The sequence below is a fragment of the Ursus arctos genome, unplaced genomic scaffold (assembly GCF_023065955.2).
Source record: "Ursus arctos isolate Adak ecotype North America unplaced genomic scaffold, UrsArc2.0 scaffold_6, whole genome shotgun sequence".
NCBI lineage: Eukaryota > Metazoa > Chordata > Mammalia > Carnivora > Ursidae > Ursus > Ursus arctos.
In genome coordinates, this window is record NW_026623078.1 from 46,184,909 (window position 1) to 46,210,077 (window position 25,169).

At 35.8% G+C, this 25,169-nt stretch overlaps 2 protein-coding genes across 10 annotated transcripts in view; one reads left to right on the forward strand and one right to left on the reverse strand.

Moving 5' to 3' along the window:
• The window catches only part of CIBAR1 (CBY1 interacting BAR domain containing 1), a 26,617-nt gene continuing 1,448 nt past the window's right edge, over positions 1-25,169 (forward strand). The window contains exons 1-8 of one of the 2 annotated variants that reach the window (XM_057307718.1): positions 1-133; positions 686-920; positions 3,222-3,290; positions 4,253-4,354; positions 6,407-6,412; positions 8,301-8,405; positions 17,687-17,800; positions 23,759-23,878. In XM_057307718.1, coding sequence (XP_057163701.1) covers positions 108-133; positions 686-920; positions 3,222-3,290; positions 4,253-4,354; positions 6,407-6,412; positions 8,301-8,405; positions 17,687-17,800; positions 23,759-23,878 — 777 coding nt within the window. In that variant the 5' untranslated portion in view covers positions 1-107. The remainder of the gene's footprint in view (positions 134-685; positions 921-3,221; positions 3,291-4,252; positions 4,355-6,406; positions 6,413-8,300; positions 8,406-17,686; positions 17,801-23,758; positions 23,879-25,169) is intronic. The other variant, XM_057307719.1, reaches the window with a different exon arrangement.
• Positions 11,020-25,169, reverse strand: part of RBM12B (RNA binding motif protein 12B) — a 25,609-nt gene continuing 11,459 nt past the window's right edge. For 5 of the 8 annotated variants that reach the window (XR_008957725.1, XR_008957727.1, XR_008957724.1 and 2 more), the window contains 3 exons: positions 20,878-20,986; positions 20,232-20,341; positions 11,020-19,892 (listed from right to left, as the gene is read on the reverse strand). The gene's annotated coding sequence lies outside the window, so the exon portion shown is untranslated. The remainder of the gene's footprint in view (positions 19,893-20,231; positions 20,342-20,877; positions 20,987-25,169) is intronic. The other 3 variants (XR_008957729.1, XR_008957726.1, XR_008957728.1) reach the window with 2 other exon arrangements.

Genomic DNA, 25,169 nt, shown 5'->3' on the forward strand with positions numbered 1-25,169 from the left:
CTTTCAGGCTCCAGGAGGCGGTGGCTCGCGCCCAGGCGCACGCTCGGGCCCCTCCGAGCCCAGGTCGTTGGGCCCAGCCCAGGGCCCCCGGCCGTGCGCCAGGCGAGATGTTGAGGCGCAGCTTGGAAAACCGGTAACAGCCCCGGGGCCTCCGCTGGCCAGACCTCCCCCCCCCCGCACTGAAGGGCTCGGGTGGGGGAAGTGGAGCTCTCTCCGTGGGGCCTCCGTGCCGAATTCCGACCCTGGGTTTGGGTCTGGACGGAGCCCGCTGCTCTCTGGGGCCTACCTCCCCGGGCTGCAGCGAGCCCCGGAGGCCAGGGCTGGGATGGGCGATCTCGGAGTCATGCTCCGCGGGCCCCGCACTGCCGCGGGCTGTGCAGACGGCTGGGAGGCAGCCGGGCGCCCAGGCCGCGCCGAGCAGCCCTAGCAGCGGCCACCCCGTAGCGGCGCCGCTGCCCAGAGCCCGGCCTCTTCGTGCGCCTACGCTGTCGGTGTATTGAGGCCAGGCCTCGAAAGGGGACTTAGAGGACCAGAATCCGCTCTCGGAGGTGGTGGGATCCTTGATGGTTTGTGCCTTGGAAGCTGCAAATTGCCCGGGAATGTTTGCATATCAAAGTAACGTGGAGATAAAGCCATCTCATCTCTAATGAGAATGATTTGCGGTTTGTGTCATCTTTTTCTCTAGGGACGCTCAAACCAGACAACTGCAAGATGCTGTCACAAATGTGGAGAAGCATTTCGGAGAGCTGTGCCAAATCTTTGCTGCTTATGTGCGGAAAACTGCCAGACTGCGAGACAAAGCAGACCTACTGGTGAATGAAATTAACGTGTATGCCTCTACAGAGACCCCGAATTTAAAGCAGGGCCTGAAAAACTTTGCTGATGAGTTTGCCAAACTTCAGGATTATCGACAAGCAGAGGTATGGAGGTCACAGCGTCATTGTTATGAATGAGCCCTGAAGTAGTGGATGAAGGACCCGTGAAGATTGCACTTGTAACCCGCCTAACTGCAGTGGCGAACGCACACTCGATAAACGTGCATTTTCATGTAACATGGTGTGAGTCTGTTAAAGGGAAGCTTCCTGTAATTCGTGATCTTACCGTTTTCAAACTAAACTTTAGGGTGTCCTGAAGTCCTGAATTTCCCCCACTTCATTTGCCAGCTTTTGGCCAAGGGGTGGCTATTTACAGGGGGTAGTTAACATAGTACCTATGGGGAAGAAAAGGAGCATGACTTGTGTCTTGTGTGCACGTAAGTATATTTTAAAGTATGTCTGGAGATGGAAGGTGTTGAGTGGTAATATGAGTGAATAATAAAGGGACAAGAGATCTTTGTCCATGCTTCAGTGCTCTGGAAAGCTGACCAGTATTTCATTGACAAAAAGAAAAGCAGCATTGATTTACTGATTTTTATCATATATACTAGTGAGACTTTGTGGTGTGGTTTTGTTTTTTTGTTTTGGAAGGGAGGGAAGAAGGTGTTGTAATTGTTTTCTTTCTAAAAGCTCATTTTTACTCTTAATACCTCATAAGCACCTTCACTTATATTTATTTTAGGTTTCAAGGTTAAATGTTAGAAGTTGCCCAGTTGGAAGTTTCGTTGCTTCTCTTGTACTCCTCTCGTCAGTGCTTTTGGTGCTTTTTAAAAGCCTAATACAGAAATTTCAGTCATCAAAAACACCTCACAAAAACAAAGTGAAGATAATGATCTTTGAACCTGTACTTGCTGTCCATACAGAAATTTGAGTAGTAATTACATTTGGGGGTACTTTTGGGGAAAAGTCGAGTTATTGTCATATGATAATCTACAATAAACAAGCAACTCTCAGTTAACACATTAACTGGGGACTTCAAAAATAATTTATACTCACTGATAACCCTAAAACCCCATGTTAAGACAATAATTTCAATGGCCCTTTCTAGAAAATCTTTATGCTATTTATCAAATAGCAAAGTGAATTGATTTCCATTTGTTCTCCTTTTTTATTTCCCTTGCTTACCAAATGGTGGAGGTGCTAATGAACAATGAACAAAAGGTAGGCGACAAAAAGGAGAACAGGAAAAGAGACTTGGATAATCCTTGCACTGAATAATCAGCGTATGGATTATTTGAAATGGTGTAGACTAAACTATCCTGAGTGTTCATGGTTTTGATTTTAGGATTCCTAAAATTCCTAGGATATTTAAATACTCAATGAGAACTTAATTTTTTTCATTTTCCTAAAATCTTTTAAAGTGAAACATTCATATACATTTTGTTTATAGAAAAATCAATATGAAATGAAATGTGCTATATAAACATGTATCATTAAAAAAAGCCTTCTTCCTGCTGCAAAAATACATGTTCATTTTAAACAGTTAAATGATGTCATCTTGTATTACCTGTCCTGATAAAGAAAATTTTCATGTCCAGGAGTTATTTTTCTTATGCTGTATTTGCCTTTAAAAAACCCGTTTCTTCAGTGCCTTCCACTCTTGCTATTAATTAAAGGAAGTAATTACTCAAAGTGATAAAAATTGTAATGTTTAAGAAAAACAATTTAATTCTATATAAAAGATCAACCATGGAGTTTGACAGCTCAGCAACACTGAGACCATTTATCTTTTTCTCCAAGCTTCTTTTCTGGCTTCCCAGAAAAGAATTGCAGCTAATACAGTGGTCTTTAAGTTTTTGTTTTTTTTGTTTTTGTTTTTTTTTTTGCTTTTGAGGATTGTGTCGCTTTAAATTTTTCCAATATGCTGTATCTTTCAGCTTCAATTTTCTTATCTGGAAAGTTGGACTGTTACATTTCAGAGATAATATGTGTAAAATACCTGACACCGCGCTAAACACACTGAAAGTGGTAACTGTACTAAAATTTGAGATGTCTTGACACTTACCCAAAAGCTACTATAATGAAGAAAAATAATACAGAGATCACGTGGCAGAGATAAGCTTCTTAGAAACCTGAGATGTTTTCTTGTCGTATTGCGTACTAGGTACTTTTCTGCTTTCATTGTTACTCTACATCTTTACAGCTTTTATTGTTTGAGTTTAGATTCTGAGTTTTATCAATTTCGATGATTATTCTTTTACTTATAAACAGACATTTTAAACAATTTAAAACATTATTCTGTGTAGTAATTATGTTCAGGTTAAATAGCCCAGGTTTTATTTCGGAATTTAAATTTTGTTATGTCTATGTTTCTTTTCAGTTATATTTTATAATAATTTTCAATAGGTTGAAAGACTTGAAGCCAAAGTAGTTGAACCTTTGAAAGCTTATGGAACCATTGTAAAAATGAAACGAGTAAGTAAATTCATTTTTCCTACTATTATTAACTATTATGGCAGAGTATGAGGTTTCCAATAACTGTCCTCTTAATAAAAAGTACAACGTAGTGTTACAGTTTTTTTACACACTCTGTATAAAGCACCATTTCTTAGAACTTTGAGAGTAATGAAATATTTTCAGTGAGCTTATTACTAAGTAAACCATAGCAACATGAAGCAATACTTTATTACAGAAACTTTAAAATATTAATCTTTATAGTCATGAAGAACTTACTTTAGTAAATGAATATGTTTTTATTTTTCATTTTAAACAGGCAATAACATGTAGACTAAAGGTGAATGCGACAAAGTTCTATTTTTTTATTGAGGTATAAGTGACATATTAGTTTCAATTGTACAACATAATGATTCAATAGTTGTATATATTGTGAAATGACCACCACCACAAGTCTAGTTAACATCCATCACTACCTAGTTAGACATTTTTTTCTTTTGACGACAACTTTTAAAATGTTCTCTTAACAACTTTCAAATATGCAATACAGTGTTAGTAACTATACTCACCTCACCACACTGTATGTTTCTACCCCAAGTTCTGTTTTTTCAACCAACTTTGAGGTATAATTTATAGGCAATAAAATTCTCCTGTTTTAAGTATTCATGGAGTTTTGACAAATGTGTATACACATATAACTACCACCATAATCAAAATTATATATATATGTATATAAAATTATATATGTGGTTAAAAGTTTGCATTGAAATTATCTTGTCCATGTCATTATTTGAGAGGATTTTAAAGAAACACACATATGCACACTCTCACACAAAGACACATACTAATTTTGCAGTAGTAATAATTCCTGTGGTAATAATACCTGGACCAAACAAGGAGTGTTCTCCCATTTTTAAAACAGAGTGTATGTCTTTTATTTCTTCAGTCAGAAATTTTCATTAATCAAAAATGCTTATTTTCAGGATGACCTCAAAGCAACATTAACAGCAAGGAATCGAGAAGCTAAACAGTTAACTCAGTTAGAAAGAACACGTCAGCGAAACCCATCTGATCGACATGTTATTGTATCCTTTGACTTTTGATCTTTAAAAAAATGTTTTGTAAGGTATGCCGTACAAAAGTGAATATAGATGGGAATTACACATTTCTACTTTTAAGTGTGCAGAAAATTCGAATATAAAGGTTGAAAGAAACATGTGCATTTATAATTCTCATTATAGAAATAAACTAATTTTAAAGAGAATACACCACCTAATTCAATCCCCTCCTACTGTTTTCCATAATAGATATTAAAAAAATAAAACACTTAAAAACGTTGATGTGTTTATAAAAAGTAAGTTCAAAATTCTGGGTTTTTTTTCACATGATGACTGAATATTAATTATAAAATTAACTTAAAGATCTATCATGAATCCTAATATATCAGTGCCCTGTCTGCCCCACTTTTGAGAAAAGAAAGAATGATTTTTCCCCAGAATTCCCTTCACCTTTAAAAACAACAACGTGAAACCACAATTATGACTAGCATCCAAAGACCCTCAGGAGATTCTAGAGTAAAATTGAGGTCCATACCTGGACACAAAAGGATCTAGATAGGGCTGTCTACTATAACAAGGTTCTTCTTTTAAGAATGACTTACTTAAGCTAGAATGTGCCTTGTTCGTGACTAAACAAAAGAATAGAAAATAGTGCCTGGCTAATTGCCAGCAATTGGGATAAGTGCAATTATATAGAAAGTACTACTTTATCCCGCTGCCTCTTTCTCCCATTCCTTCTTATGTCTCCTTCCTACTTCCTGAAGGTTTTTACTGCCCAGCTCAGCCAGAAACCACATGAGGAGTGGCTCTATGGGGGCATTTGAGGTTCCAGAACACCTCCATTCCTGAGGGGAATCCCTTGAGCAGTGATTTGGGGCTGCAGCAATTGCCTGGTCCTCCTTCCTTTGGACCAAAGGTACATACGCCCAACCTTGCAATAAAAATAAAAAATGGGCAGCCATAGGGCTTAGGAGTGCCCATTGGAGGCTGGGATAGGAGCATCTCGTTGATGTACAACTAGATTACGCAGTCTGGGTTTTCAGCAAGTCAGGCAAATCAGAGAAAGCTGGAAAATTTATGACTGATGACTAGGGACTAAGGGAGAGACCAGGTTGTCACCAGTTTTTAAGAAGTAAGCCAGAGGTCAAACTTTTACTGTTTTGTTTTGGAGGAAAATACATAATTCAGGAAAAATGTCATATCTGGAATCCTGAGCGGTTGGTAGGATTGAATCAGGGGTATTGGTATGGAGACAGCACAGAAATGAATATTCCTAAGACAAAGATGTTTCTGACTTAGATAGTCTGTTGTGAACACTGCTATGGAGGAGGTAGTCTTATACTGTAGATGAAACTGGACTTGAGTTCACATGGGGGAAATAAATGTGACACAGGAATAGATTATTGCTGGAGGTGAACTGCTGTGCTTACTGGGAAAGTGAGTGGATTTTGACAACCTAAGACGAGAAAATAAAGGACAATCTAGCTATAAATGTATTCAATATAAATATAAAAATATTTACTCATAGCGTTACAGAGTATTTACCAGGATGGACCCTTAAAATTCATCTGACAATTCAAAAGAAGCGTGTTAAAGTTCAGTATGCCAAAGAACATGGAGTAGCACTGATGCAAGAGGATGGGGCAAAGAAGAATCTCGGGGCTCTGGTTCACCATTTCAGAAGCCATTTTGCATTCAGGACTAATTTCATGAAATACACTGATACCTCTACTCATAATATCTTAATCAAAAGCATTTCCTACTCAACTTGATCCATCATAGGATTTTGAAGAATTTTCAGAAAAAAGAAGAAATAGAAACCTATATCCTCTTTGGTAAAAATAGCTGTGTAATTTGGGGTGAGTTGCTGTGCCTAAGTAAAAGGATTTGAGACTTCCAGAGATGAATAGTAGTTGCTGGAGGGTGGTGAAGGTTAAGATGTCCCAGCTGTAGCTTCTGCTTCACCACCCTCCCCTGGTTTAAACAATTCTACCCACCCGTCTAAATTTTAAAACTTTTTTTAAATTTGAAACTATCAGTAAAATGGGGAGGACAAAGACATAAGTCAAAAGGAAGTAGTCACAAGTAAAGAACGTATGGGTCACATGCAATAGTATTAAGGAATTAGTCTGCTTGAGTATTCTCGTTAGTAGGCTAACGTGCATCAAATAACTGTTAGAAATGTTTCATACGAATCTATAAAGGAGCTCTACGTCACTTTTGAATTTCCTGTGATGAAGTTATATTTTTAAATCTCAAGCCCAGTAATATAGAAAATTATTTTTGATTACTAGGTATGATTAAAAGTTAAAAGTTTATATGGTTTTAAGAAACTTTACACCCTATATGGCAAATGTACACACACATACACATATAACAATATTTTTTTACACTTAGTATCTTAAAATCGTGTATTTGAGTTAATCTAAATATAAGAGTACATAATCACTATGAAGTTATAATTAATGTATAATCTAATTGCAAGATTATATAATTCTACGAGCATATGATTTTAATTTATTTTTAAAAATTGTTCTCTTTGAAATGTATTTTTTCCTTTATGAAAAATTTCAGGCACAGGTGGGTAATAAAGTGGTGTGTCAAGAAATGGATCCTTATAGTAAAAACTCTTTTACTTATTTCAATTTATATATTTTCTTGAAAGCAAGGGCTAAATGTCAGAATAATATGTGTCACATTTTTCCCATGGATTAATTATTAAATGATGATATTTGATACTTTTGAATAAATATACTACATTAGTATAGAAAACAAAACTATTAGAAAGAATTTAATCAGAAAATTAGGCTATTTTTTATTTTTATTTTTTATTTATTTTTTTAAAGATTTTATTTATTTATTCAACAGAGATAGAGACAGCCAGCGAGAGAGGGAACACAAGCAGGGGGAGTGGGAGAGGAAGAAGCAGGCTCATAGCGGAGGAGCCTGATGTGGGGCTCGATCCCAGAACGCCGGGATCACGCCCTGAGCCGAAGGCAGACGGCAGACGCTGAACCGCTGTGCCACCCAGGCGCCCCTAGGCTATTTTTTTAAAACCTTTGCTGTTTAACAAAATATTTTAAATAGTTTTGGGCAACAGTTGTTCTAAAGTAAGAGATACTTTTTTAAGAGAAATACATGAGTAGATTGGAAATGTTCTGCCCTTTACTGTAGCCACTAGCAATATATGGCTCTTGAGCTCTTGAAATGGAATGAGTAAATGAGGACATAAATTTTCATTTTATCTTAATGTAAATAGCCACATGTGGCTATGGCCACCATACTGATTATACAACACAGATCTGGGGTAGTATGAGTGCTTGTCATTACAATATATGAAGCAAAGCATTAGACGTGCCATCTAATTTGTTACTGGCATATATATTTTTTGTACTAAGCACTAACTAAATGGTAACAGTGTAATATTGTTAGCTTCTAAGAAGAATATACAAATACACCCCATGCTGAAATAAATATTTGTAGTGTATATTCTACGATATCTGATTAGGATATTATAAGATTAGAAACATTTAATGCATTTGGAGAACTAGAAAATTGAAAATACTTAAGTCACAGGTCCTTTTTTGGAGAGAAAGGGTTAAGGGGAAAGAATGAGAAGAAAAATAGAATGATAAATGGCATAGACAGTGAAATAGGTGAAAGCAGTAGAAAATATAGAAAATTGTTTTACAGTTAATAATCCAAGGGTGATATATAGAAAAAATTATTTTGTAGGAAGAAAGGGAAGGAGTTTTGTTTTTCTTTTGTTTGAGGTCAGGAATCATGTTTCTTAATAGATTTAAGTTCTTTATTCTGCATCTTCTTATTTTATATGGTGAAATATATTACTGAACAATTTACAGTTGTTATGCCAAAAAGCCAATAATGCAATGGTAACATTTACAAATAGATTCAATTGAATGGGTTCTGACTTGAATTTTTTTATATCTTTGGTTGGGGAATTCTTTTGCAGGCAGAAACTGAATTGCAGAGAGCTACAATGGATGCTACCCGAACAACTCATCATCTGGAGGAAACTATTGACAATTTTGAAAAGCAGAAAATAAAGGATATAAAGGTAAAGTAACTGTTAAAGTTTGAAACATGTTTTCTAATCCTATTTTTTGTTTTATTTTAATGTATGAAAAATTTAAATCACTGATTTTTTTAGGCCATAGTCTATATGAATAAGATACTATAAAATATAGCATACTATATATAAAGATACTAATAAAAATATCAAATGTTATTTTCCCATTTCCTCAGATATTCAACTTATTATCATAAGTACTATTTAATCAAAGGAAATTAACATTTCTTATGTTTTTGTGCATCCAGTGCTGTTACAGGCACTATATATATATAATCTTTTAATCTTTATAGCAACCTCGTAAGCATGAGGTGGTGTTATCCATATCTTTTACGAAATTTAAGCAGAGATATAAAGTAATCCCCAAAGTATCATAGCCAAAAATCTGAACTATAAACCAATTATGTATTTTTAAAAATCTGTGCTTTCCATTACAATACACTCTCATTAAATGCTCTCTAGTCACTGCATCTTATCTAATGAATGAATCGGTAAGAGTAGCCAACCACATAAAGTTGCATCCATCACAATGTGGTATCACAAGAATTGCCTTATTTTATTGTAAAAAGCCAGTAGATTTGACACCTTTGGGATCATGGACTTCAGAAGGTCTTTAGTGACTTTTTCATAGGCGCCTGGACAGATTTGGAGGATTGCTTGTGACCTTAGAAAGTCCTTTAAAACAAGTCATCTGGGATGTGTTTTGGCTCCCTGCAAATTTTCCGGGATCAAGCTTTAAAGAAAAATATTTTTGTCATTTTATAACTATTAACAAAAGTTATGTTCTTATCAATAAAATAAGCACCATCTGCCACTTAATAATCATCATTCCTTTTTACAGTCCATGAATCAACATTCATTTGCACCTCCCCCCCCCCATCATAGTTTCAAAGGATTTCAGAACTTTGATTTTTCTGATAGCCATGCTTCAAGGTCTCTGGTTTGGTCCTGAAGACCACAAACCTTTTTTTGAAGCCTCTCAATTACTTTACACTCTGCTGGGTAATGCATGAAGAGCATCTCAGAAAGCTGCCCTGAGACAAACTCCATTTCCTGAGGTGGGAGTGTGTGGGCAGGAATAATGTTTTATACTTGATGACATCATCTCTTAAATTGAGGGAGAGAGGAAGTAAGGTTATTAAAATAATTAGCTCTCACCTGAACGATGAGAATGGAGACTTGTGAGGTATGTTGACTCCATTGCCACTAAGGGCTTCATTAGTGATGGCAGTCTGATTCCTCACTGCAGCACTGCTCCTCACGCCTGCAAAATTTGCTTTTACACATGGCAGTCTGTCTCTGATCTTTGGGCTCACTTCGGGTTCAGACTACCTCTTTAATTCCCTGAGCAACCACCAGTTACAAAACAGGCAGAGAGAGTGAGTGCAGAATTCCCAACTGCAATTCCTACGACCTGGGATTTCCTGAAGCATTAGGACAGAGGGGCTGCAGAGTGGAGGGTGCACAAAGAAAAGGGCTTTCAAGCTTTTCTCTTTGCCTACTGTATTATGCCCCTGGAAGGAAGTCTCTTGGTGGTCACCAAAAGTATAAGAAGAAACCTTTTTAATAAATTGAGATAGAAGTCATACACCATACAGTTCACCCATTTAAAATGTACAGCCCTGTGGTTTTTAGTGTGTTCCAATATGTGCAACCGTTACCACTCAATTTTAGAACACTGTTATCACCTCAAAGACCTAGTACTTTGCTGCTTCCTACATGTACCCCTACCTCCCACCCCCAGCCCTAAGCAACCACCACTAATCTGAAGTCTCTGTGGATTTGGCTGTTCTGGCCATTTCATGTGAATGGAATCATAACATGGTTTTTTTAACTGGCTTCTTTCACTTAGCATAATGCTTTCATTATTAGCTATATATAACATATGTTATATGTATGTTAGCTATATACATGCTTTTGTATCATAGCATGTATTCGTAATCCATTCCTTTTTATAGCCAAATATTCCATTATATGGATATAACCACATTTTGTTTATCCGTTTATCAGTTGATGGACATTTGGGATGTTTCTGCTTTTGGGCTATTGTGATTAATGATACATTCATGTACAAATTTTTGTATGGACATACATTTTCATTTTTCTTATGTATATATCTAATCAAATTGCTGGATCATATGGTAGCCCTATCTTTAATCATTTGAGAATGCACCATTCTCAATGCATTGAGAATGCATCATTGTACATACCCACCAGTAACATACGAGGGTTCAGATTTCTCTGCATCCTCACCAATACTTGCTGTTGATCAGACTTTTTCATTACAGACATCCTAGTGGGTGTAAAATTGTATCTCATTGTGGCTTTGAGTTGCATTTCCCTGCTAATGCTTAATGACCATTTGTATATCTTCCTTGAAGAAATGTCTCTTCAGATCCTTTGCCCGTATTTTAATTGGGTTGTCTTTTTATTATTGAGTGGTAAAAGTTCTTTATCTATTCTGGATACAAGTCCCTTTTCAGATCTATGATTTGAAAATTTTTTCTCCCATTCTTAGGGTTCTTTTCAATATCTTGATGTTCCTTGAAGCAGAAAATTTGTAATTTTAATGAAATCCAGTATGTTTCTTTTGTTGCTTATGTTTTTAGTGTCATATCTAACAATCATTGCCGAATCTGAGATCTTGAAAATTTATCTCTGTTTTCTTCTAATAGTTGTATAGTTTTCATGGTTCATTTAAGCTTTTGATCCATTTGAGTTAAGTTTTATGTATGGTGTGAACCGAAGGTTAAACTTCATCTTTTTGCATGTCTGGTTGCCCAAGCACCATTTGTTGAAGAAGCTATTCTTTCCCATTGAATAGTCTTGTTGAACATCAGTGGACGTGGTTTTGTTTCTAGACTTTGTCTTTCATTGATCTATAGATCTCTCCTTATGCCAGTACCACACTATCTTCATTAGCATTGCTTTATAATGAATTTTAAAATCAGGGTATGTGAGTTCTCCTTTGTTCTTTTTAAAGACTGTTTTGCTATTCTGGATCTGTTGTAATTCTGTATGAATTTTAAAATCAGCTTGTCAGTTTCTATGAAGAAGTCAGGTGGGATTCTGGTAGGGATTGCATCAAATCTGTAAATCAGTTTGAGGAGTATTGGCGTGTTAAAATTAATTTTTCCGATCCATGAACATGGGACATTTTTCCATTTATTTAAATATTCCTTAATTTATTTTAACCATGTTTGTAGTTTTCAGAGTATAAGTTTTGTTGTGCTTCTTTTCTTAAACTTTTTCCTAAGTATTTTACAATTCTTGATGCTATCGTAAATGGATCTGTTTAATTTCATTTTTGGATTGTTCATTGCAAATGCACACAGAAATAATTTATTTTTGCACATTCATCTTATATTCTGCAGCCTTGCAGAACTCATTTATTAGCACTGACAGTTTTTTAGTAGATTCCTTGGGATTTTCTACATACAAGATCTGTGACAACCTACACTTTAAATGCAGACCCCCATGATCTAGCAAACTTCCGGAAATGGTTTCCAGAGGTCAGTATTAAACTCTGTTACAGTTCTGAATCTCCATTTTATACATCCTTCCTCCTCAGTATCAGATAGTTTCTTTTCCAAGTCAGGCCTCATTTGAGATCTTTTATGATGAAAAGGAGTGCACAAATCCCATACCAGAAGCCTCAAAGACAAGTCAGAAAGAGTTTCATTATTGCCCCACTATGTTGATGTTAGCATGTCTCACATTTCCGTTTATGAGAAAATTCTTGGAAAAGTAAAAATCGTTGATGCCATTCATAATTTAGAGAGAAACCTAGAACATTCTTATTCTTACCTGTTATCAGGCTACTGCTACAGATGGGGATAGAGCTTCTGGCTCCTTCTTTAACCTCCCTGGGGGCAGAAATGAGTGAGCACTGCTGATAACTGTACTACTGTACTGAGGTGGGTTTAATTTACAAGCCCATCTGAATTTTGGTAGCAGCATTAATCAGCAAGGTAGCACAGTTTTTAGATAATTTTCATAGGAGGCTTGCAAAAAATTTGTCTTTCTGAGAACAGTTGTTATGGAACTTACCGCACACAATGTGAATGAAAAAAATCACAATCCCTGGGGTGCCTGAGTGGCTTAGTTAAGTGGTTAAAAATCCGGACTCTTGATTTTGGCTAAGGTCATGATCCCAGGGCCATGAGATGGAGCCCCACACCAGGCTCCATGCTGGGCATAGAGCCTGCTTAAAATTCTCTCTCTCTCCGCTCCTCCCCCTGTTCATTCCTCCTTCTCTCTTTCTTTCTCTCTTAAGAAACAAATCACAATCCCATTTGTTTCCCAGGTAATTGGAAAAATCATCAGTTATATGGTGAATGTCAAGGGAATTTGACCAGGGGTCACTCCTGGAACAGAGGGACAGGAATGCAGTATGTGGTAAAGTAGCTAACATGAGCAAGACATCTTCTAAATTTAATTTTTAAAAGCTTTATTTTTCTTACAACTAAATATAAAATCACCATAATTTTTTTTCATAAAATTATTGAGAAAAATGTAATAATCCTACAACTCAAATAATCAGTTACCATTCTGGTTCATATCATTCCAGCTTTTTTTCTGTGCACATATGTACAAGAGATATAACAGATTTTCTCAGGTTTTGACTATGTCACATATTCTGTGCATTTTCTGTGAATAAACTCATTTACTCCTCACAACGTCCTTATGAGGAGAATATCATTACCCCTATACATACAGTTATAGTTAAGTAGACCACACTGTATGTAGCAGGTCTTTTTAAAATTTAATGTATCATGGACATATTTGCTATGAAACAAGAGATGCATATCATCCTTTCTGGTATCCTCAGAGTATTTTCTGTGGATATATTACTTCAACTAACCAGTCCTAATTGGTGGATTATTGGTTAGTTTTGCAGTTAGAAGTCTCATTGCATCATTAAACATTGGCCTTTTTGTTGATCCATTTATTCTTCTGAGATAAATTACCAGAGTGGCATTTCTGACTCAAAGAGCATATACCCTTTAACTTTTGATACTGTTTGTCCACAAAGCTTTAAACTTCCATCCACAAAATTTTAAGTAGCATTTCTACAAAACCTTGCATGAGCAACCCAGTGTACCAATGAAGAGTGCCAGTGTTTTTAATAATAACTAATCTGACAGGTGAAAGAATCAGTGTCATCTTAATTTGCAGTTACTACTAAGACGTAATATTTTCATACATTTAATGACACATTTATTTCTTCTTTAGTAAATTACCCACACTTTTCCTTAGCCTGTATTTTTATTGAATATTGGTAGTTTTCTTATGAATTTGTAAAAAGTCTTTAGATTGAGAAAATTAACCCCTTATATTAAAGAGAAGATATGTTGCAAATGTATTTTCCCATTTTGTTGTTTATGGTGTGTTTTTGCCTTAAAGTTTTATTTTTGTTGCCAGATCTGTTGGGTCTTCTCCTTTTTGGTTTCTGACATGGTGTCATGCTTAGAAAGGTTGTTTTCATCCTTAAGATTGTATAAATACTTGCTTATATTTTCTTCTAGTATTTGTGATATCTAAAAAAATTTTAAATATTTAAGCATTTTATCTGGTAGTTGTGTGTTGCATATGGTATGAGGTAGATTCTAATTTCATTCTTTTCAAGTAGATAAAATTTCTCTTGACATCATTTATTGAATAACCTGTATTCTGGAGAACCATTATTTCCCCTTTATTTGCCAAAATATTAGTAAGACCTTTTATGACATTTTTGTTAAAAGTCTTGCTTGCTAATTAAATCAGATGGAGGCTTTAATATTAGGAAAAAGAACATTTTCTGACTTAGCAAGTGTACTTCTTGAGTAATAAAAATAGCTAACTTGTGTTGAGCACTAACTCTAAACCAGTTACCATACCTTTTCTTGGATTATCTCATTTAATCCTTAACCCCAAAACCTATGAGGTTGATACTGTTGTTATCCCCATTGTACAGACGAAAAAAACTAGGCAGAAGAACAGATAAACTGCTTAATATTATATAGCTGTTATGTTTGTCATGATTGGAACCCAGATTTATCTTAATCCAGACCCCATATTCTTAACTACTATACTCTCCTGCTTTACAGAATACTTGCCAACAGGTAAGAATTTCAGATTAGCTCACCCATACCCCACCCATAAAAATTAGGTATGTGCCCAATTTGCCTTCTAGTGACACAAAATAAAATTGGAAAGGGGGGAAAAATTCATTCATGCTTCTGTCTCTGATCATACTGACCCATTCCAGATAAGATTACATGAGATCACTGAAGGTTAGCTGTATTTATTTGAAGAAAATTATTTCTAAATATGACTGGTTCCTAGAAAGTTCCACCACCCTTCTGATCATTCACTGAAAATATTTTATTTCAAAAACGTGCCTTTTATATTCTTTCTTATATTAGTTGTCATCTAACTTTTATGTTCTTTGCTATTATTCTTTCTTCTGCCTATTTTTGGATATTTTATGAAATTCTAACTAGAAAGAGTATAATTGGTAGGATTTCTTCTGACTCTACTCAGGGATATAACTCTACTCTGTGATAATCTTTAGGCTTCATGACTCTTGGTCAAAAATTCCAAGTCTGGGATAGTAAATTACCAGTACTACTGATTTCTCATTACTGTTTCTGACAGAAAAAAAAAAAAAAAAAAAAAACAGTATAAAAAAATCAATAGGTCCATTCTCCTCTTATTCAGGTGTTCTAATAGAGATTTTGTCAAGAAATAAAAGTTCAAACCACAGAGGCTTAAACCAAAGTATCACAGAACTTGAGAGTGATTCCCCCCACCTTCCAACTAGTAAATAATAGCCGTTTATAAAGATAGTTTGTAAAGTACTTACCACTAATTAAAACTAAATTTTGAGATTGGAAAATGGTAACAGACTAAAAGTTGATCAGTGTCTTAAAATGAGAATGTAGTAATTTCTCTTATCAGAGGATATGAATAAAGAAAAAGAGTGTATTGACAGACAGACATATCTATATATTTTTCAGGGCTTATGAGCTAAGGGGAATATAAATCCTATAAAATGCTAGTATTGAGTAATTGTTATTTCAGAGATGACAGAGTCAGAGATTTTGACCATCAGAAATTTAATAAGCATATTCACACATTTGAAAAATATTTTAAAATAGTCACATATTCCACAAAGGTACCACAGTGGAATAGATTTGAATTAAGCCTAAACTACAAATTTAGGTGTAATAAGGTCGTAAATGTTTGGATTTCACTAGTTACTAAATAGTGTGACAGTCTATTAAAGATTTAGAACATCCATTTGTGGAAATATGTAAAAATAAGAGTAACACCTAACTCACTTGAGTGATTAAGCTTAATCCCTTATTTGAGGCTATTTTATTTCTCAGGTACTTTATAGCATAAGGTAAATACCTTCTCTTCTCTCTCCACGTAAGTAAATATCCAAAAAAAAACTAAAACAGAGAGTTGACTATATAACATTGTAAGATGTGCTTTTCCACCTCCCTCTGTACTTACCTGAAACAAGTTTAAGGGTTTATTGTATAATTCTAAGCTTAAATAAATGAAAAAATTTTCTGTTCCAGCCTTGAATAAAAATAAAGTCAGACTATGTCTATATATTCTTATATAGTTCTTTATTTACTAAATGTAGAAAATCTCTAAATTTAAGATTCAGAAGGAAAGATGTAAGCCTGTGCTTGATTGTTCCCATTACCTAAAATCAGCTGCAGACCAAGAACCAAGTAGGAGTCTTCCAGTGTTTTGGCTTATCACTGACTCCTCATTGTGCTGTTTTCCCTCTGAGAGTTTCCACACTCCTAAAGGGCACTTCTAAGCTAGGCAGCTATCTTAGGAAGACTGACACCTAAGTGAGTAAGTCCCAGTCCTAATCAAAAGCCAATTCACTTTGAAGGTATTTCCTGGGTATCTGGAGATTCTTGGACATAATGCTGCTTATTAGTTGCCACTGCAGTATACCAGAATCCTCTGTGACCTGTGTGAAAGGGTCACTGTTGAGTCATAGTTTTGTCTTATCCCAGAGCCCAATCTTTGCAGACCAGAACGGATACTTTTCAACTACAGATCTGTTTACATTAAGTAGTGATCAGAAGCCTATTAGTACTCCCTTAAATATTCTTCTGATCCTTAAGAAAGAATGGAGAAGGGTGGGGGGAAATTACAGGACACGAAGGGATACCTGTAACACTGTCTTCAAAGTGCAGGACCACTCCTAGCTGGGTGGTGAACACAGGAGAGCAGGAATGATGAGAAAAGGGTATCTGACTCTTGTCTTCTATAACCCATCTCTTCTCTCTTGCCCCTTTAAGGACAATGCTTGAGTATTTTCTACCTTGTTCTTACTCTGCCCACTCCTACTTTAACAAAAGTTCTGATTTTTTATTTTGATAAGGGACAAGATAACAAAAGGATAGGATCCTATGTTACTGAAAACTTGTCTGGTTTGTATCCTTTCCTTTCCTACTGATTATCTCACCCCTGCTTAGATCAACGTGTACATCTTCATTCATTCTCTTAGCGCATCATCTTCCTTGTCATAAGTTGTTATCAGGCTCATAAGGTTTACATGAAGTTTATTTGTGAAAGAAATGATTGATTCCAGCAAGAATAGCACAGTACAGTAAGCAAGAGCTGTAACCTTTGAAGAATCAGACCCAAGTTTTAACATTCTAGCTGTGAGTAACATTAGGCAAGTCATATATTTGTAAACTGGAAGGCTCTATGCAAATGAACGACACTATTATCAGTGGTAACAATATAATTACCAAGTAATTCCTTTGTGGTTAGAGAACAAGAACACATAGAAACATGATGGGATATAATTCCTGTCTGAAAAACATTCTATTATTTAAGCATCAGTTGGAATTATAAAATACCAGGTTTAGAACTGACCTGCTTTATCTAATACTTAATAGACATATGGTAACAGAGCACATAATGGTATATACATTTTAGTCAGATTTTTTTTTATCACAAAGGTCAATTACAAGGTATACAAAACACTAACTTAAAAAGTAAGAGGGAAGTAAATGGTGAGATAGGAAATATTTTGTATAATTTCAAGGTTGTGTTGTAAAAGGTCTTTGCAACTGTTTTTACTCCTGTTATCTTTTGTACTTCCTTTGCCCTGTGGAAAAAGAGATACCTCTGTATTTCATAAAATGCCAAGACTATGGTAAGGAATAAATATACTAAATTCACAAATTCATATGATTGTTTAAATTCAAATCTTCGGTGTTGTTTTTTTGTTTTTTTTTTTTTAGACTATATTTTCAGAATTTATCACTATTGAAATGTTATTTCATGGCAAAGCTTTAGAGGTCTACACAGCTGCCTACCAAAACATACAAAAGATTGATGAAGAAGAGGATTTGGAGGTAGGACTATGTCTATCCAAGTTCAGTTCTTCTATTAAGATGGAAATATTTAAAAGAAAGCATTAGGTTGTGTGGGTAAAAATATCTTAAATTTGAACACTACAGTGCAGTCCCAAATAGCTGAACTTCTATGATTTTCTAAGTATGTATTTTTAACTTTTCAAATTAACCATGGTAAAGTTCTAAAAGTTAATTTATTAATAGCTAGTTAATAAGGCCATTATGTGAAATAACGTATCATTTCGACTGGTGATGTAAATCACTTAAGTATACTAACCATATCATTGATTTGTGCTAACGTCTGAGTGCTTAGGCTATGCAGAACACCTAAAGCTTCACATGCATTTTCTCATTCACTCCTCACACAATCCTGTAACATAGGTGCTGTTACTATTCTCATTTTACAACTACAAGAACAGGTTTAGAGGCTTTAAGTAACTTAACTTGACCATAGCCACTTAGCTATACATAGCAGAATCAGGATTCTCAGCAGTTTTGTGTGACTTAATCAGTATGCTATGAAATAAATGTAGATTTACAATAAGGCTTGCTTTGTACTGAGATTTCAGTGCAAATCCAATTGGCCAACTAATGTTAGATATCTAAATATCAAAGCCTGGCTTCAACAAGCACATCGGAAGAGTAAATATCCTACCCTCCTACCTTCTAAGAGGGAAGAAAAAAGGCATAAAAGTATTTTTGCAAAAACATAAAATATTGGAGACATACTTTGTCCGTATTTCATCTCCGTAGCAGAAGTAAAAAAGGCCAGGTAATTTCAAGATATAACCAGAATTCTGTATTAATAAGTGATAGAATTTGGGAGTGTCTGCATTTGACAATTGTGAAGATTCCCCAAGTTGGTTATTATATTAACTATCCATCATAAAACAATCACCTGTGCCTTCTCTTCTCACTACTCCATTGGTTCCAGGAAACTTAATTCAGTAAAATCAGATTACAGCTTGACTAAAATGAAGAAAGGCACATGTTTTAATATATGTGTGTATGTTTTCCAATGCCAAAATCTCATCTCCCAGTTTTATATCAGTTATGCATATATGATCATATTTGTTTATTGTTTATCCATAGATGGCTTCCTAAGGGTCCATTCCTTCCAAGTATTAAAGCTACAGTTTCTTAATTTACACTCCTTTCATGTCCTATTTTTTAAAAAAATAGATCAAGCTTTTATGTCATTTGTAAAATAATAAAATAGCAAATGTTTACATAGTGATTACTTTGGACGGCTACTGATCTACACATTTTAATTCTATTTTAATTCTCCCGCCAACTTAGATAGAAGTACTTATCATCCTCATTTCTATGGAAGAGAAAACTGAGTCAGAATGAGGGTCCCATAACTAATAAGTAATATAGCTGGGAGCCAAACCCAGAAGTCTGACTACTGACACTGTGTTTGTGTCCTCTCTGTCCTGCGAAAAGTGTGCTTCTTGGTGAGTGAGGTGCACCATTCCCTACAAGAAACAACACTGCATTGAGTGGCAGGTTCAGAATTGATCCCTCACTTTTCCTACAACACTGGAGTCCTCTTTACAAGTATTTTCATTCTCCTTTTTCTAATGCCCTTGACATGCCATTTGTTAACAGTCACTAAAGTTCCTTCAATTCCTTTGGACCCCAAGATTTTTCTTCTCATCCTAGAGGTCCTATCTAGGTTCTTTTTGTCCTACCACTTCTCTTACTACTGTTCTCAATCAGCTAGCTAGGTAGCTCGTGAGAGGAGAGGGTCATAAAAAACTAAAGATCTCAAGGCTGTGTGGTAGCTATGTTTTTGACAAAGTATCAACTTCCCCACTTTGTAGTGGGGCAATATTGAGCAAGTTCTTCATATTTCAGCTTCCTTATCCCTAAAATGGAGATACAGTATTTACTTCATTAAATGTTCATTCAGCAACTGTTAATTGAGCACCTGTTATATGCCAGGCAGCATTCTTATTTCTGAGGATTTAGCATTGTAGGTTAGAAATGGTCTGAGTTGTCAAAGCAAAAACTTAAAAATCTACCATGGAGTTCAGACATTAAAAACATACACGGGCATACCTCACAGAGCTTGCAGCAGTCCAGAACTCTGCAACAAAAGGAATATCACAGCAAAGCAAGTCAAATGAAGTTTTTGGTTTCCCAGTGCATATAAAAGTTACGTTTATACTATACGGTAGTCTATTTTTTTAAGTTTTTAATTTTAATTCTAGTATAGTTAATATACAGTGTTGTATACTATAGTCTCTTAAGTATGCAGCAGCATTAGATCTTTAAAAAAGTATACATACCTAAATTAAATATTTTATTGCTAAAAAATGCTAACCATCATCTGAGCTTTCAGTGAGTCATAATCACTGATGACAGGTCACCATAACACATATAGTAATAATAATAATGACAAAGTTTAAACTATTGCAATAATTACCAAAATGTGACAGAGACATGAAGTGAGCAAACGCTGTGGGGAAAACGGCACCGATAGACTTGCTTGAAGCAGGGTTGCCACAAACCTTCCATTTGTAAAAAACAGAGTATCTGTGAAGCACAATAAAGTGAAATGCAATAAAACCAGGTGTGTCTGTACTATATAACTGTTTAAGTTTTATAACATGACCAGTCTCATAAAAAATACAGTGTGCTGTAAGTATATGTGATGGATGATTCTAAATAGTCTGGAGAAATCAAAGAATGATTTCTTAATGAGAAGTTTGAGGGATGTGTAAGAGAACCCCTGGCAACACCTTTCAGGCAAAGGATACAGTTAGATATAACAAACTACAGGCATATGCTATTACTATTATGCCATATAGAGATTGTGGGGAGAGAGGAGTCTAGGGACAGCTGCGGGACCAGGGCAAGTAAAATGGTATCAAACAGGTACCAAGAAGAAAAAGGATCCTTTAAATACAGGGTTTCTTGGAAACAAATAGAGAAAATATGTAGTGAGGAACAGAGAAAGAACTGCTACTCTTCTTAGGTAGTCCATGCCTTACGAGAACTGCTGAGACGACTTCTGGCAGCAGCTAATTTTTTTGCAGTTAGGCATCTAGTTATATTGCAAACCATCTTACCTTATTTGTTCTTCACATAAAAAAGCATTGTCGGGCTCATGTCCCCCTTCAAAAGTTCACCTCTGTGCAGTCACTTCAGAACATCTTGAGACTCACTCCTAGAAGAGATCTTGGACCATATTGGGAAATGCATTATTGCCAGTAAATATTTCTGTAAATCTGTTGTTTTGCATTGAGATTAATTTTAATATTTAACTGGTTTAGACTTTTATCTCATGGGTGTATACTGTCTTCCATTTCCCACTTTTAACCTCATCTTTGCTGGAACAGTTAAAAAAGGAATGTTGTTCTAACAAAAATATATCCATTCCAAATACCAGTTGATTAATGAGTCATCTAGTTTTTATATCATACCAGGGTGCCAGTGTTCCTTATCTGGCACCAAAATATTAATCAGTCCTCAGTAACATGTTAAATAATCTAATCAGCATGCCTGAAATGCCCTAAAACACAAGTCTCACCTGTGGGGCTAAGTTTCATAGATTTCTTTGGTGTCTTGCACTTCTGTAAGGTTTAAAGAAATGTGTAGCTACACGAGTCTTTTTTTCCCCAAAACATGGGGATTAAGGTCATGTTCACATCATTCATTTATCATGTTATTGTCTTAAGCTGGGAGGAGCTGAAAAGATAAAACAGGGCTCTTTGCTCTAGAGGAACTTAAAATAGTAGGAGAGGTATGTAATTATAGACTGGTGATGGGTAGTAAGGAGGGCACGTACTGCATGGTGCACTGGCTGTTATACGCAACTAATGAATCATCGAACTTTACATCGGAAACCAGGGATGTACTGTATGGTGACTAACATAATATAATAAAAAAATATTAAAAAAAAAGAACAATGAAATGAAAGCTGTATTGAGAGTGTGAACAATAGGAGCTAGAGAATAGAAGAATAGGAGAAATAGACTGACTAGAGAATAGGAGAAAGCAGAAAATGGTATTTGACTTGGTTCTTGAATGATGAGTTTACTGGAATTCTGGGCTGAGGAACCAGCATTGCAAAGGCAGAGTATAAGATGATGTACATATAGGTACATAGGCTAGAAATGAAGAGTGATAGGTTTGAATGATATTAAGCCTTGGATGTCACGTAAGGAATTTGGACCCTGGCTAGTCAGGAGCCAGAAAGGTTTTAAGTAATACATTTTGGTCTTCAGTAAGATAATTCTAAGTTAGCTACAAAGAAAGATGTGTAGAGTCAATAAATTAAAATAGAAGTACCTCAGATAAGAAACTGAGGGACAATGGCCAAGGTTTTAGTTTGGTCTAATAAATGTATGGTAACATCTTTCATTGTAAAGGTCAGTGTAGAGCTACACTGTCCAGCACAGTAGCCACTAAGCGTATGTGTCTAAAGTTAAAAATTCAGTTCCTTATTCATATGAACCACATTTCAAGGGCTTGGTAACCACATGTAGCCCTTCTGGACGGCACAAAATAGCAAGCATTTCCATCTCAGAAAGTTCTAGACGGTGTTGGTGTTGGAGAACAGAAGGTAGTTGGGCACATCGTAAGTATGGCTATCAGGAGAGAGCCTACAGAGAATTCACTGAAAGGTAGGCATTAAACACTGTATCGATAAGCTCTTTCAGAGAAAGGTGTAAAAAAAAAAAAAAAAAAACCATGGCCTAAGGGAAAACCTTTAAAAATAAATTTAAGTAGTATAAGCAGTAGAAAAGATGATATGAAGAAATGGGGCAGCTAGCACATTAAGGGTTTAGAGACGGTATGCATGGAAAAGAAGTTTCATAACAAGGTCAGTAAAGACCAAGACAGAAAGATGTTGATTTTTGGCAAGAGCAATCTCAGTGTATTTTTTTGACAAATAGAGATGAAGTAGAATATTTAAGAAGTTTTTTAAGGAGTAAAGTTGTATCTTGAAGTAATTTAGAAAAGACTGATCTTGAGCTTGTTTGCTGGGGGAAGGAAACTGGAGAAAGCAAGCTTTTGTTTTTTGGTTTCAAGTTTTGGATATAGGAAATACGCACCTTGGAAAGAATCAGAATGACATTTGCTTAAAAGGGGGGTTGGGGAGAGGGTGAAGAGTTGAGGAAAAAGGGAGTGAAGTTGAAGAAATTCACATCTGATAACCTTACCTTTGAGAAATGGGGGAAACAAAGATATAGACAGGCTTGAGAGAGTAGTATTTGGAACTGTTGCTTTGAAGGAAAAAAAACTGACAGAAGTATTCCATATCCTAGTGAAATTGGAATGCATAAATTATACTGGCTTCAACTTACTCTTATGTGATGTACTATCAAGAGTACTGCAATGAAGCTAAATTGCTAAGAGTTGAGATAGGCAGAAGACAAAGAATCAAAGGTATGACTGACTTGCAGCCTCCCTACTGGCAAGCATCCTCTTTGAGAGTAGCAGCTTACACACTTCCTTAGCAAAAGCTCTCATGTGATGGTTTGAGGACCCATCATCACCTTACCTGGCTCAAATAAATTTTAGCTTCCATCTTTACAACTTAAAATACTGTTTGTATTGGGGCATCTGGATGACTCATTCAGTTAAGCATCTGACCCTTGATTTCAGCTCAGGTCATGATCTCAGGGTCAAGAGACAGAGCCCCAAGTAGGGTCCCCGAGTAGGCTCCTCGCTGGGCATGAAGTCTGCTTAGGATTCCCTCTCTCTGCCCCTCCCTTGCTTGTGCATGTACTCTCTCTCTCAAATAAATAAAATGTTTAAAAATATGTATTTCTTATATTTAATTTTTTTTAATTAACAGTAATAGAAATTTTGTCCTAGGAGGTGGAGGTGGGTGGGTGAATGTGATTGCTTTAAAAAAATCTTAACTAAGAGGAACTTAATATGGCTTTCTAGATTTCCAGTGTTTGATATCTACTTTATAATGTTGCTTTATTGTTCCAACAGGTTTTCCGAAATTCTCTGTATCCGCCAGATTATTCATCCCGTTTGGATATCGTAAGAGCAAATTCAAAGTCACCTCTTCAAAGATCACTCTCAGCTAAGTGTATCTCTGGAACAGGACAGGTAAGCTAGAAACCATACATAATTTAAAGGAATTTCAGCAGCTGCCTTCAGTGTTGTTCGGTACTAAAAATGTTTCCCTTAAGTCCTGACTTCATATAACTTACCCTCCCACCTTCATACATAAAATGATGGAAGGTTACACTAGGTGCAACTCTATTATCTCTTATATACTACAGCACATAATACTCTCGAAAGCAGAACATTTGAGAGCAGAGGTGGAAAGGACAGGAAAATGCCAATCTAGAAGATTTGTTCTGCAGTATAATATGAAGAGCACAGATTCTGAAATCAAACTGCTTAGGGTTTAAAAATTCCACTATCATGACTTACTGAAAATTATATCTAAAAAAGATCTTTTGCTGAATATTATCTTAGATACAGAAGCACGCATCTTTAGGTAAGAGTCAATTTTCTCATTTCTTCCACATCCAGAAAGCCTGAGTTTTACCTGGTGTCTAGAACTGGGAAGGGTGAACAACCTTGTTCTCCAAGAAGCCATAGGAAAAATGGGCCATATGGTCTTATGTCCCAAGTAAAGGCAGCCATAAACAATACATTAACAAGTCAATTTGGCTGTTATAGTAAAAACTTTATTTACAAAAACAGGAGGCAAACTGGGGTATAGCTTGCCGACTTCTGATCTAGAGATCTATACCCTTTTTCATATCCAGCATTCAGAATTTAAAATTGAGCAAAATATTTTCAAAATTTAACTTTTAGGTAAATGTGACCCAATACCTTCTATTTTCATTTGGTTCTCCTCTAAGCATTTATTTACTTCATTATATGTATGCCTCACTCCCGCAACAAACTTAATTTTTATTATTCCAGCATAAAGTGCCTTACACGTAAGTCCCATAGATCTAGTATCACAGTACATACAAAGTTTGTTTCTATTTTGAGCTAATAATGTTACCAAAATTAGCTAACATCTGTGTAGTACTTTAAAATTACATCATTCTAGGTTTCTTGACCTCCACCTTGACTTTGAGCCAGATAATCTGGCAAGGGAATGGGGAGTAATATCCTGTGCATTCTAAACATGTTCAGCAGCATCATTAGCTTCTACCCACAAGATGCCAGTCACACACACAAACACCCCTCCCCAGATGTGACAACAATGTCTCCAGACATTACCAGATGGCCCTCAGAAAGGGCAAGACGACCCAAGTGGCAATGGTCAGGACTTAAAGCCAAGTAGTGAATTTAGATTCTCAACTCATTCCATTTAAATCACAGTATTAAATTTTAGTATTTCAGCTGCCTAGTTGAAATATTCTTGGGAGTTTTT